At 42.3% G+C, this 13,151-nt stretch overlaps 1 protein-coding gene across 2 annotated transcripts in view; it reads right to left on the minus strand.

Annotated features, from left to right (window-relative positions):
* Positions 1-4,843: 4,843 nt before the first annotated feature.
* The window catches only part of LOC126522497 (sodium- and chloride-dependent GABA transporter 1-like), a 65,713-nt gene continuing 57,405 nt past the window's right edge, over positions 4,844-13,151 (minus strand). For both annotated transcript variants that reach the window (XM_050171249.3, XM_050171250.3), the window contains exon 12: positions 4,844-12,331. In XM_050171249.3, coding sequence (XP_050027206.2) covers positions 12,200-12,331 — 132 coding nt within the window. In that variant the 3' untranslated portion in view covers positions 4,844-12,199. The remainder of the gene's footprint in view (positions 12,332-13,151) is intronic.

Consider the following 13,151-nt stretch of genomic DNA (forward strand, 5'->3'; position numbering starts at 1 on the left):
GATAGTGTGAATATGGTCTATTGTTGAGTAGCCTTTACGGAATCCTGCCTGGTCCTTTGGTTGACAGAAGTCTAAGGTATTCCTGATTCTATTTGCGATTACCTTAGTAAATACTTTGTAGGCAACGGACAGTAAGCTGATCGGTCTATAATTTTTCAAGTCTTTGGCGTCCCCTTTCTTATGGATTAGGATTATGTTAGCGTTCTTCCAAGATTCCGGTACGTTCGAGGTCATGAGGCATTGTGTATATAGGGCGGCCAACCTTTCTAGGACAGTGTTCCTACCATCCTTCAACAAATCTGCTGTTACCTGATCCTCCCCAGCTGCCTTCCCCCTTTCCATAGCTCCCAAGGCGTTCTTTACCTCTTCCGGTGTTACTTGTGGGATTTCAAGTTCCTCTAGACTATTCTCTCTCACCTTATCGTCGTGGGTGTTACTGGTACTGTATAAATCTCTATAAAACTCTTCAGCCACTTGAACTATCTCATCCATATTAGTAACGATATTGCCGGCTTTGTCTCTTAACGCACACATCTGATTCTTGCCTATTCCTAGTTTCTTCTGTACTGCTTTTAGGCTTCCTCCGTTCCTGAGAGCCTGTTCAATTCTATCCATATTATAGTTCCTTATGTCCGCTGTCTTACGCTTGTTGATTAACTTAGAAAGTTCTGCCAGTTCTATTCTAGCTGTAGGGTTAGAGGCTTTCATACATTGGCGTTTCTTGATCAGATCTTTCGTCTCCTGTGATAGCTTACTGGTTTCCTGTTTAACGGCGTTACCACCGACTTCTATTGCGCACTCCTTAATGATGCCCATAAGATTGTCGTTCATTGCTTCAACACTATGGTCCTCTTCCTGGGTTAAAGCCGAATACCTGTTCTGTAGCTTGATCCGGAATTCCTCTAGTTTCCCTCTTACCGCTAACTCATTGAATGGTTTCTTATGTACCAGTTTCTTCTGTTCCCTCCTCAAGTCAAGGCTAATTCGAGTTCTTACCATCCTATGGTCACTGCAGCGCACCTTGCCGAGCACGTCTACATCTTCTATGATGCCAGGGTTCACGCAGAGTATAAAGTCGATTTCATTTCTAGTCTCACCATTCGGGCTCCTCCACGTCCACTTTCGGCTAACCCGCTTGCGGAAAAAGGTATTCATTATCCGCATATTATTTTGTTCTGCAAGCTCTACTAATAACTCTCCTCTGCTATTCCTAGAGCCTATGCCATATTTCCCCACTGACTTGTCTCCGGCCTGCTTCTTGCCTACCTTGGCATTGAAATCGCCCATCAGTATACTGTATTTTGTTTTGACTTTACCCATCGCCGATTCCACGTCTTCATAGAAGTTTCGACTTCCTGGTCATCATGACTAGATGTAGGGGCGTAGACCTGTACAACCTTCATTTTATACCTCTTATTAAGTTTCACAACAAGACATGCCACCCTCTCGTTAATGCTATAGAATTCCTGTATGTTACCAGCTATGTTCTTATTAATCAGGAATCCGACTCCTAGTTCTCGTCTCTCTGCTAAGCCCCGGTAGCACAAGACGTGCCCGCTTTTTTGCACTGTATATGCTTCTTTTGGCCTCCTAACTTCACTGAGCCCTATTATATCCCATTTACTGCCCTCTAATTCCTCCAATAGCACTGCTAGACTCGCCTCACTAGATAACGTTCTAGCGTTAAACGTTGCCAGGTTCATATTCCAATGGCGGCCTGTCCGGAGCCAGGCATTCTTAGCACCCTCTGCAGCGTCGCAGGTCTGACCGCCGCCGTGGTCAGTTGCTTTGCAGCTGCTGGGGACTGAGGGCCGGGGTTTGATTGTTGTGTTCATATAGGAGGTTGTGGCCAAGTACTGCACCAGGGTGGCCAATCCTGCTCTGGTGAGAGAGTGCGTTACCGGTTCTGGTCACCGAGATCAGGCCGCACTCCAGGCCTGTTTGTGCAATTTTCTCAATACACGGTTGTTGTTTTTTTCTGGTATTTTCCGGTGGAGAATTGTGCGGCCCGGGATTTGAATCACGGTCCTCTTGCACGGGAGGCGGATACTGTACCGTCCCCGCAGGAGTTAAATTTAAAAATAAATTGTGGGATTTTACGTGACAAAACCACTTTCTGATTATGAGGCACGCCGTAGTGGAGGACTCCGGAAATTTCGACCACCTGGGTTTCTTTATATATATAACGTGCACCTAAATCTAAGTACACAGGTGTTTTCGCATTTCGCCCCCATCGAAATGCGGCCGCCGTGGCCGGGATCCGATCCCGCGACCTCGTGCTCAGCAGTCTAACACCATAGCCACTGAGTAACCACGGCGGTTCCCGCAGGAGTTGTACGCCTCATTTAATATACAGTGGTGCCCTATTTGATCAGTCAAGGTGGACCAATCTGAGCTCGGTTATACCGCACGGATGGCACTCGGCTAGAGAGCCTGGTATTTATGACCTGCACATGAGAGGTCATACATATTTGAAGATATATATCTTTCTTTTTTTTTTTTAATTTAGGAGGGTTCCCGTACAGTGATAAAATAAAGGAAAAGACATTAAAAGAAAGAAAAAAAAAAGAAAGAAAAAGGGGCGAAAAAAAAAAGGAACATAACAGGCGATTTGAACTCGTGACCCTTCGATGTTGCCCGGAAAGATAGCTCAGTCGGTTGGTTCGTCAGGCCCCAGGCTACTTTCAAGCGCCACAGCTCCTGCTCCGAGCCTCACACTTACGTGGAAAGGGACTCATGTTGTCCGCGATAGTCGCGATTCCGAGTGGTTGGAAGGCATACTTTCTTGGAAAAATGGCTGCCCGAGGAGAAGAGCAAACTCGAGCGGCTTTAGAGACAAGGAAAACTGCCTTAAAATATTTAGACTTGAGGGAAAGCTTCGTTAACAAACTATAACACGGCAATCAGAACTCGAATACGACGAGAGAAATTAATGAGACGTGGAGAATTTCCTTGAAATAAATATGGTTTGCGAGACAAATGCTTGTAAGTATTGAACCTCTTAAAAGATGAGGGGAAATTTGCGCTCACCGAGAGGGCATCGTCCGTACGAGACCACCACCAGGCACCTTACTGAGACGTGGAGAGCTTTGCGGCCGGAACAAAGCCTCCCATCCCCGCCGGCCAAGAGGGGGAACGCGCTTTCCGATCGCTCAAGGTTGCGCGGACATAGTATAACTCTAGCATCTAGGAGAAGCTTAACCAGGTGCGATGGCGGCACGCATAGCGTGGGAAGCTAGCCGCCAGAATAACAATCTCAAGGACTGCTGCTGACGAGGGCGAAATACCTTCGTGTAATTATAATAACCCTAATAGGACTACTTTCGAAAAAAAAAAAAAGGAAACGGCCCAGAGGGCTATACTACGAGAGCTATGACTGATAGTTTTCTATATATATATATATATATTCATCTCATCTATGGGATCGCATGCACGCGTTGTTGCTTTGTCTCTGTGTGTAGCAGTTAAGAGAGCCAGTTTAAGGGCGGAGAAGAAGGAAGGAAAGGAAAGCAAAAACTGCAGCGCCGTGGTTTTAAAGCGCACCCGTGGTAGAGAAACGGAAGGTGATATAAGCGTGCGTAGCCATGATACGCACACGACAAACTGCCTTAAAATATTTAGACTTGAGGGAAAGCTTCGGTAACAAACAATAGCACAGCAATCAGCACTCGAATATAATTATAACCCTAATAATAATTGTAAATATTCATCTCATCTATGCGATCTAATGCGCGCGCTGTTGCTTTGTCTCTGCGTGTAGTAGTTAAGAGAGCCAGTTTAAGGGCGGAGAAGAAGGAAGGAAAGGAAAGTCTCTGAAGCAAAATTGCAGCGCCATGGTTTTAAAGCGCACCCGTGGTAGAGAAACGGAAGGCGATATAAGCGTGCGTGGCCATGATACGCACACGACAAACTGCCTTAAAATATTTAGACTTGAGGGAAGAGGGTGTAACCGTTAACCCTATCGTTTGTTAACGGTTACACAATAACGCTCATCAAAGTTCATTTGATTAGTAAAAAAATTGTGACCCCTTTATTCACAATTTCTTTCGAAACTAAATTAACTCTTGCCATAAAAGAAAACCTTGCGAGAATTTTGCAAGATACTCCCTATCAATCTAGATTTTATTCCTCTTTTGCCTTTAGTATTCCTTTAAGGAATGCGAGTGCCAGTTACAGTATATGTAGTGTTTACTTGAAAAAAGACATGCGGAAAATGATTAACATTATCAGTATCTCTCTCAGTTTCTTCTTCTTTTCAGTATCTTCTTCAGTATCAGTATCTTCTCTTCATTGTATAGGACTTTGGCTGCTAAGCACGCTAAAAGAAATAACTTAATGTTCTTCTTGATACTTGAATGCACTAGACTCTTTTGTGCACACCACCAGTTCCTTCGAGTTTCTGCTTTTCGCACTCTTTCATTTCTCTTACCGTAATGTTTCTGCCTTTCAATGTTTTCTTAGCTTCATTGCCTGTTGGCTTGGTATAGTGGTCACTAACAAAAAATTGAGCCCCTCAGTTGCTATTCTTGTCATTTAGCTACAACTGTAGTGTTACGACCAATGATCATGTAATTATTTTGGCACTTCCATGCAATAAATGTGATGGGGGACTAGCAGTGGTGATTATGAGTGACATGTAAATGGTGTCCGAGTGGTGGCTGCAATTATGGACACTTTCCCCCCGAGTGTACGAAATGTGAATGTAGCTAGAAACGCATCAGTGGTGTTCTAGTGAACTCATTTTGGCAGGTAGCCCCACTGGACACTCTAGCAGAGTATGGGCATGGGCTTGTTTGATGGTCTGACATTCTTCCGTTGTTCGATACAAAAGTTGCACGGCATATCACTGGACATCAACCTTTATTATTACACAATGAAACTACAGGTGGTGTACATACATCATGCCTTCGAACTGCCAATACAAACAGTGGAAAGGAATCTGCTTTTTCACAAAGAGGACTTCACCAAGAAAACAGCTATCCAAATTCATAAGAAATGCAGCTTCAACCAAATTTATAGTTGTACTAATTGTACTATGCACAATTGATTTGTCTAAAACATCACACTACATGATGAAATGTGTGGACGTGCATGCTAACTGTGTCAGCTCTGACGTAACAACACTTGTTTTTCACAAGCCGGTATGTCCTCACTACCTCAATGTAGCATAACATAGTACTTATGAACAGCGCCACAAAACCTTACTTGAAAACTGTATATAACTTTCTTGTGCTTTTTGATGTATTTAGTCAACACGAGATCTTCAAGTTTGCTTATTTGACATCGCATTCCTTGTCGAACAGTAGAACAGTTGCTAACTTTGCCAGGTCATGACTACCACTGCATATGCTTACTGAAATTTATGCAAGGACCTTTCTAACAACAAATGTTTCTATTTCTGACCGATAATTCCACTGCATTATTCCGTGTGGGAAGTACACTGCACTGAAACCCATGCTGCATGGGCAAGCTATACGGCAGTAAGTTATGTCTGGCATAAAGTATTATTTGTCATATCTGGATTGTGTTGTCCACAAAAGTTGACAGGCACAAGCCTTTGCAGTAGGTGCATCGTTGACCTAATGAGCTTTTTTGTTTTCTCTTGGATGCACAGTACATGAAAACTGGGTAAACAATAACTGCAAAATATTAACGACATTTTTCATATTGAAAACACGGCAGCTATGTGCAGATGATGTTCTTATTTTACATACTTCACATCCTTTATTGGCTTTAATCATTATTGAGCTTCATCTATGCCATGTAATTTAATTCACATTAAATTGGTACCTGCTGTGAAATAAACAGCATTAAAGGCCTTATGGTTGTCAATACTTAATGGCATTATTCTTGCCAGCATGGCATGGGCACAATGCTGCTGTTTAGGTTGAGGTGATAAATCTGCTATCAAATTTCTCAGAAGAGCAAAAATAAAATGTTCTAGCATATATTTGGTCAATGAACTGCTTAATGATCAACTTGCATTTGCTAACCAAGAACAAACATTGTGAACGACATTGGATACAACAACACCGTGCATTTTCCTTGCAATGCCAAGTTGTATTTAAAGAAAGGTTGTGCCCAGCAAGGCAAAATATTCTTGTATATCACACAATGTTCGTGGATACATCGCTAACTTGACATGTCTGGGTTGCTTAAAAATACAAGCCAGGATATTGGAACACTTCTTTCAGTAATCACAGGAATAATATGCTTTTTTTGTTTGTTTGTTTGTCAGAGGCACAATTTCTATTCAATGGCTGCTCTATTAAAGCTGTGGCTTGATCTAGGAAGATAGTTGCTAGAACCTCTGCTGACATTTCCACATGACACAAAATATGTGCAGTGAATGTGATTTCTTATCAGAAAAGTTTCCCAGCAGGACACTGTACTATAATTATCATACAACTTCCATTTCTGCTTTGTTGCTTTTGATTTGCAGTTATGAAATTCAAATAACCACTCGGAACACCAACTCATGGTAATAGGTAGTTGCCCGAGTGACTCACACATAGTTTACCATATTATAAAGACCAGGGGTAGAATTCACAAAGTTTTTGGTCTGCAAAAACTCTTTGTGATTGGCTGATGCTTCCCATACCACCTCATATGCTATCACAATAGACTTGCACCCATTCCTACTAACTGTTCTGGCTTACAGGTGGCCTTGTGAGTACTGGCACGTTTATACTATCTTGAGTCAATACCCGTCCGGATAACACCCTGCAATTTGCTCCATAAAGGGATGATGAAGTGTTCGTGTCTTCAGCTTGAAAGGTTCACGAACTGATTATGGATAAACACCAAACACTACCAATAGTTGAGATGTTTCAAAAGCATTTGTGGGACAGTAATTTATTTGTTGTCCTATCAGACACATTGCATGAAGTGAATTGTCTGCATAAAATCAGTGTCAGTAGCTTCAAAACTCTCGAGATATTCAAGCAATGCCATCGCAACAATGTCACTTGCAAATTCAGTTGACGGTTTGGTTTGCATGTATACAGGATGTGTGTGTTTTTATGAGGACATGACTAATTGAGTGGGCACACAAGTTATGCGTACAGCCTCTAAAGTTACCCATATATGCGCAGGCGTGCATTTTGCACGGATAAGCAATCTCTGGGTGCATTTTACGAGAGTGGTATTTGGAAGCGAGAAAGGAGCAAAGAATTTTGGGCACGGGCAATGATTTAGGGTATTACAATAAGTGCAGCATGAACACCTGGAAATCTATTTTCTGCAAGTAGTTAAATACCTGATGACTACTGCTGCGGAAGTGCTGGAGCATATTCTGCAAGGAATCTTTTAATTTGATTTGTTTATTTTTGCTTTTCCTTTTAGCGTCCATTTCACTGAATGCTTGATGCCTGCATAGTTTCATGCAAGCCAGTGACGACAAGCAAGAAGAATCGAAAATAAAATGAATAATTACAGAATACAGCCTACAGAATGCAGCCCCTGGCTTTGTTTGCATTTCATAGCTGTGTTCCTACTGCTACTGTAACCAGAGAACTCTGCAAGCATCACTCACACTTCAGACTTATTTCAGGACAAACAGTATACAAAGTTACTATTATGTCCTTTTTTTTACCAAAATACTTCAACAATGTTTGTGTTTACTTTTCTTTCTCATCAAGTACATCCAAGGCACTGTCCCTACCTAATGCATGTGACTGACTAAGGTATGAACAAGCACACATGTGACATATGTACAGATGCCATATATACATGGTGCCCCTTTGGGGCTTTACAGATTGCTGAAGCAAGTACTTCGTTCAAGTGTCAGTATGCTTGTTGGAGAAGATTACTCAATTGCTGCTACAGCTAGTATTGTAACAGTTCATGCAAAGGAATTTCAACTTGAATTTCAACATAGTGTGCATTGATGAAAATGTCTTTTTTTCTTTAAATGCTTTACCAGAAACGCTTTAGGCCCACATGGTATTGTCAAGTACAAGACGACAAAGGCAGATTTCCAAGTCATGTAAAAATACAGATCTTACTGGCAAATTCACTGAAGGGAAGTAATGTGCTTCCATGCGCACAAACATTGTGAAGAAATGAATAATTTAGTGAGAATGCACAATACATGTGCCGCGAACATGTTTGTGCACTGCTGTATAAAGCACTTTCGTTTGCTATAAATGCTTCATGAAAGTGAATTCAACGCACAGGAATTCCTTGAAATCCACTTGAGTGATGTCTTGCTCTGTGACAAAACATTTACAAAAGCAAAAAAAGAGAGCATAAAAAGCAGTGATTACTGTCAAGAAAATAAAATCAAGATGGAAGTTTCGAGAGCTTTCAGTGTCGGCAACATGTACAAATCCAACAGCAGGCGTACAACATGTGGAGCCAACTCGCTGAATGTAGCGCATTCACAGACATGTTCCAATGCATGAATTTGGCAGTGCAGGGTTAAATGCACATGCATAAAAGAGGCTGAAACTCAAAATCAATTGCACTGGTTTGTAAACTTAGAACAGACCTCTGAAACTTATATAAAAGCAATAATATTGACAAGAGAAGTACAAAGACAATTTGCACTGTGTCAGCCGTGGGCAGTATATAATGTGACGATTCCTTTCACTCTATTTCATTCCTTTCTTACAGTCTACTGTCACAAGTAGGCTGACCCTGGTAGTAACAGAGTCATTGCAGCACTCGAACCACTGACGAACTGCAAAAAAAAAAAAAAAACTGGAAATGGAATGGAATCGGTACATTAACCTGACCCATGTTTGTTATCGTATCAGCTCACTATTGTTGCCCTCCGATGAGCAGCAAAAAACTGAGGACAGAGAAAAAATCTGACAGAAGGACTCCATCTGTTCACAAAAGCGCTAGATGCTTTATTGCCCACGGGATTCCACTCTTCAGGCGCCACTCATTATAATGGACCAATCACCCAAGCATGTTTTTGTCTTGGAATCCTGCAAGAGCAGAGACTAGTGGGTGCCACGCTTCTTTACAAATTGGATCAAGTGAAATTGTGCGGTTGAACGTTTCAAATTAAGCAACACTTGCGATGTGAGGGTCGCCTGAGCCCTCTAAAAGGCTAGTTGACCTTGCATTCTGACTGCAGTAACTTGGTGCAAAGTGGCAGACAGATGCAAGAAATGCTCGTCTTTGCCTGTCATTTGTTTGTGTCTGTCTGCACTAAGTTACCACAGTAAGAAAGATTGAGCATTCTTACGCTGAAAGCAGTACAGCCTTGTTTGCATAGGCATATTGGTACCTTGCTCCACTTAACTTCAACCACCTGGGGTTCTTTAATGTGCACTTATGGCGTTTTTCACTGGTCGATTCGGAGCAGGATTTTTTGCTCCGCGGCAACGAATCCGAATTTCACTGGTCGATCTGGAGCGGGTTCGCGCGTTCCACTGGTCGTTTCAGATCAACTCGCTCCGCGCCGGATCGCTCTCACTTGCTCCGCCGCCGAGACGCGGATTCGGGCGGAAATAGAACGTGTCACATGGCGTCACTTCCGTCTTCAAGCGAAATCGGTACCCGGTCGGTACGCACAACATTGTGTTGGGCATAGTTTACGGAACCGGTTTGTGTCACGTGCACGCAGACTTCCTGTGTGATCTCCCGCGGAGCGTTCGTGCGCTCCACTGGCAGACTCGGATTGGTGAAAGCCGAGCGAGGATTCAGGCGGCTGCTCCAGATCGACCAGTGAAAAACGCCATTAGATTTTAGTGCAGGAGTGTTTTTGCTATGTGCCCTCGTTGGAATGCAGCCACCACAAATGGGAATCGAACCCAAGACCTTGTGCTCAGCTGCAGGACCATAGGTTCTCTAACATCAATCAGCAACTAGATAAGAGAGGAAGCATACAATTTGTTTTGCAATGGATTCAGAAGTGATCTTTATTTTTTTATTATGCTGCCCTATGCTGCTAACAAACGTTAATGCGAAAGTTTTGCTTCAGGTAAATGCTGTGTTTTCTGTCTTTGCAAACTATTTTGCTGCTGACAAAACATGTGCTCCTTGACATTATTTAGCCTGCAAGATTATGTGAACATGCCACAAGTGCACACATTGCAGGTTAACACATACAGTGCTGGAAGCAGAATTTCATCTGGTGAGGACGTCCTTGACAGTGAATCAATTTGTTGAATTGCACCACGCAAACATGTAATGAATCTGTCACATCACATACGTGTACTCGTGCTAGTTCTACTGCATTGCTGAGCTGACATGCATGCACCAATGGCAATAGGACCAAGGAAAGTACAAAGTGTAAAGCATGTTTTCACCTCTCATTAACAGAATGCGTACTATATTCAGCACCAACAAAAATGCGCCATGCTGTCTTTACATATTCATGCACTTAAACATGCTCGTTTCACAAACAGGTGGAACAGTCTTGGCAATTGCATGTATGCCATGTTATTTACACCCTATATACACACACCCTCTGCAGGACACCAGTAACACAGTGTACAAGTCCAGTAATTACACTTCACCACTGAACACGAGTCTGACAGAATATCCAAGTTTATCACATGAGTTTGCTTCAACAGTTTGAGCAATGCAGTGAAATGATGCACTGTTGGTTTCACTACGCATGATCTTGAAATGATGCAGGACAATTTTATTGCTGACAGAAAGTTCATGAGTATGTCAGCAAGAGTGTACATCATCTACAAGTTTAATAATGCCTAAATTTTAGCCTTTTTTTTTGTTATTGCCACTGCTTTATGAGGGACAAGACATAAAGGTATCACCTAACATGTCCTCATTGATGTCTATACTGGGCAGCTGTGGAAATTTACTTAAGGAATGACAGATAAAGTCAGCATCTCAGGGTGTTTGGACAAGGTTATGATGTCCTGCATCTTGACAACAAGAAATGTTAAAAGAAAATAAAGGTTTGATGATTGGAACACTTCCTTGAACCTTGGGAAATTGTGAAAATATGTTTCATTTTTACATAAGAGAAAGGAAAAATACAAAATGGCACATTTAAAAATTATCCAACTAAAACAATGCCCCAAATGCTAGGTCATGCTTTGCCTACGAGTGGAATGCAGCCCTCTCCTTCAACCACCTTTCCAAGAAAACTAAAGTAAATGCTCGAACAATGACAACTTTTTCTGAGCTCTTTTATCAGTGTTTCATGCCTGAATGATGTCAAGCATCAAATACACTGCAACAACTGTCACACCTTGCCCTATCAGATGCAAGCACATATAATGCGCTGTCTATCCAACATGATCTTGTCAATGTTGGATTATCACATTCTCAACTGGAAGTCCAGAGCAATCCACAACTCTTATGATGAAAACTAGGTCACTTAAACATTGTGGTAGTTTTCTTATCCGCTATAAGTATCCACAGCCCGTTAAGAACTGCAAACACATAATGACTGGGCAGGAGGATTCTTGTTTACATATTGTTCAACTGGACAAACGAATTCATGCCATGCCCTAGCTCCTTTAAATGTTGTCGGAAATTTTTTCTCTCTCATGCTCATTTAAATGGAAGACGAACATTGTTTCAAAGTCATGGCACATAACAAAACTGGGAAAGGGCAAATGCACCTTAATGTTTAACTTTAATGAAGCATGTTCACAAACTGCTATCACCTTTGCTGTGATGATCAGTTGTTGCCATTTACCATGAGTCTTTGCTATGAATATTCACACAAGGAAACAACTTGTAGTTGTTACTGCCATGGAACGTTGCCAATTTCTTTTGATTCTACCAACCGAACTCTTTCCACTGCCTTCTATCACACAACACTAACTGTGACAGAAATGACAAGTGTCCTACGCCTACACACTAACCATGAGACAAGTTATATCCTACAACTGTCAATGACAGTCAGCTGACATTGCCTACAGCAGCCGTTGGTGTAAACGTTTTTCGCTGCATCCCAGGCAGGAGCGGCCCTTACTGGAAGCATGCGTGTGCCGCTTCAGTGAAAGGACAGACAGGCCGCGAACCGGCATTTTGTATCCCTTGCACATGTTTGGCGAAGATGAAACAGGATAAATTAAGATAGTGAAACAGGATAATGTGGGGAGATAGAGAGAGACAGCGTGTTCTCGCCGAACCAACAGGCAGAGAAACGAGCACCGTCAAGTTTCGCCAAACCGGCATTCGACCCCGCGTGCAGCACGCTGGGTTGCCGCAAAACAAGTCAACTGAAGTTCAGACCGAGCGGTGGTGATTGCGGTGACAGTGATCAGGACTTTTCTTGAAGCAGCACTCGTACTATGTTGGTAGGCGGCTCTAAGGCCAGGCTTTCGTCGGAGGTTGGACTGCCCTCCTGTACCTTGCGTGGCACGACTTGAGGGGTCACGCCTTTCTTGATGCGCTGCAGAAGGAAATTAAGCGAGCGTCTCGTCAGGCACCTGGCTTCACTTCTTTTTTTCATTGGTTGATTCAGTTTCATTGTGTTGTTCGTCTGTACACAGAACTTACAAATCACTGATTGGATCTACAGCCCTAGGCTAGTTTTGGTCCAAGCATAGAAATTATAGGTAGACAAACATTAAACAGTTTCACACAGTTTAATGAGATCACCGAGCATAAGAAAATCATGTGACAATTTAGCGTGCACAACAACGTTCAACAACAAAAGAAATCACAAAGTAGATTATATGCTGCTATTAGGCAAACAAAACTGTCTGGACAACAATAATATGTCTCAGGTACGCGTACAATATGACATGGCAAGAATCAATAAGCTGTTAGTCGCTGAACATAGTGCATCTCATTGAGTGCATTATGAAAATCATTACATATATTTTATTGCAAAAGACGTTGCATTCTGTATTAACCCTGGTGTTCTAGAACCGGCTTCTCAGGTTCCTAAGAATTTCATGGACAGCTTTCTCAGGTATAACAAACACCCATCTTCTCTTCACTGCTTTATTAGATAACCCATTACCATATCTGCACCACAGCTGGCTAGTATTGTGAGCATGCTTTATTTTAACATAGGATATGCATGTAAGTGATCTGCATGTAGGTGTAGTTCACTGTTCTCATATATGAAAAATTTTTTTTTTAAATGCGCAGCAGCAACTTGGACCCATTTTGTGAGTCGCCAAGCCAGGCTTAAAGGGGCAGTAAAGAGAGAAATAAGTCGTGCTGTACGAGTACATTACACTTCTACGTAAAAGCCGCTTTGA

The sequence above is a fragment of the Dermacentor andersoni genome, chromosome 6, assembly GCF_023375885.2.
Source record: "Dermacentor andersoni chromosome 6, qqDerAnde1_hic_scaffold, whole genome shotgun sequence".
Taxonomy (NCBI): domain Eukaryota; kingdom Metazoa; phylum Arthropoda; class Arachnida; order Ixodida; family Ixodidae; genus Dermacentor; species Dermacentor andersoni.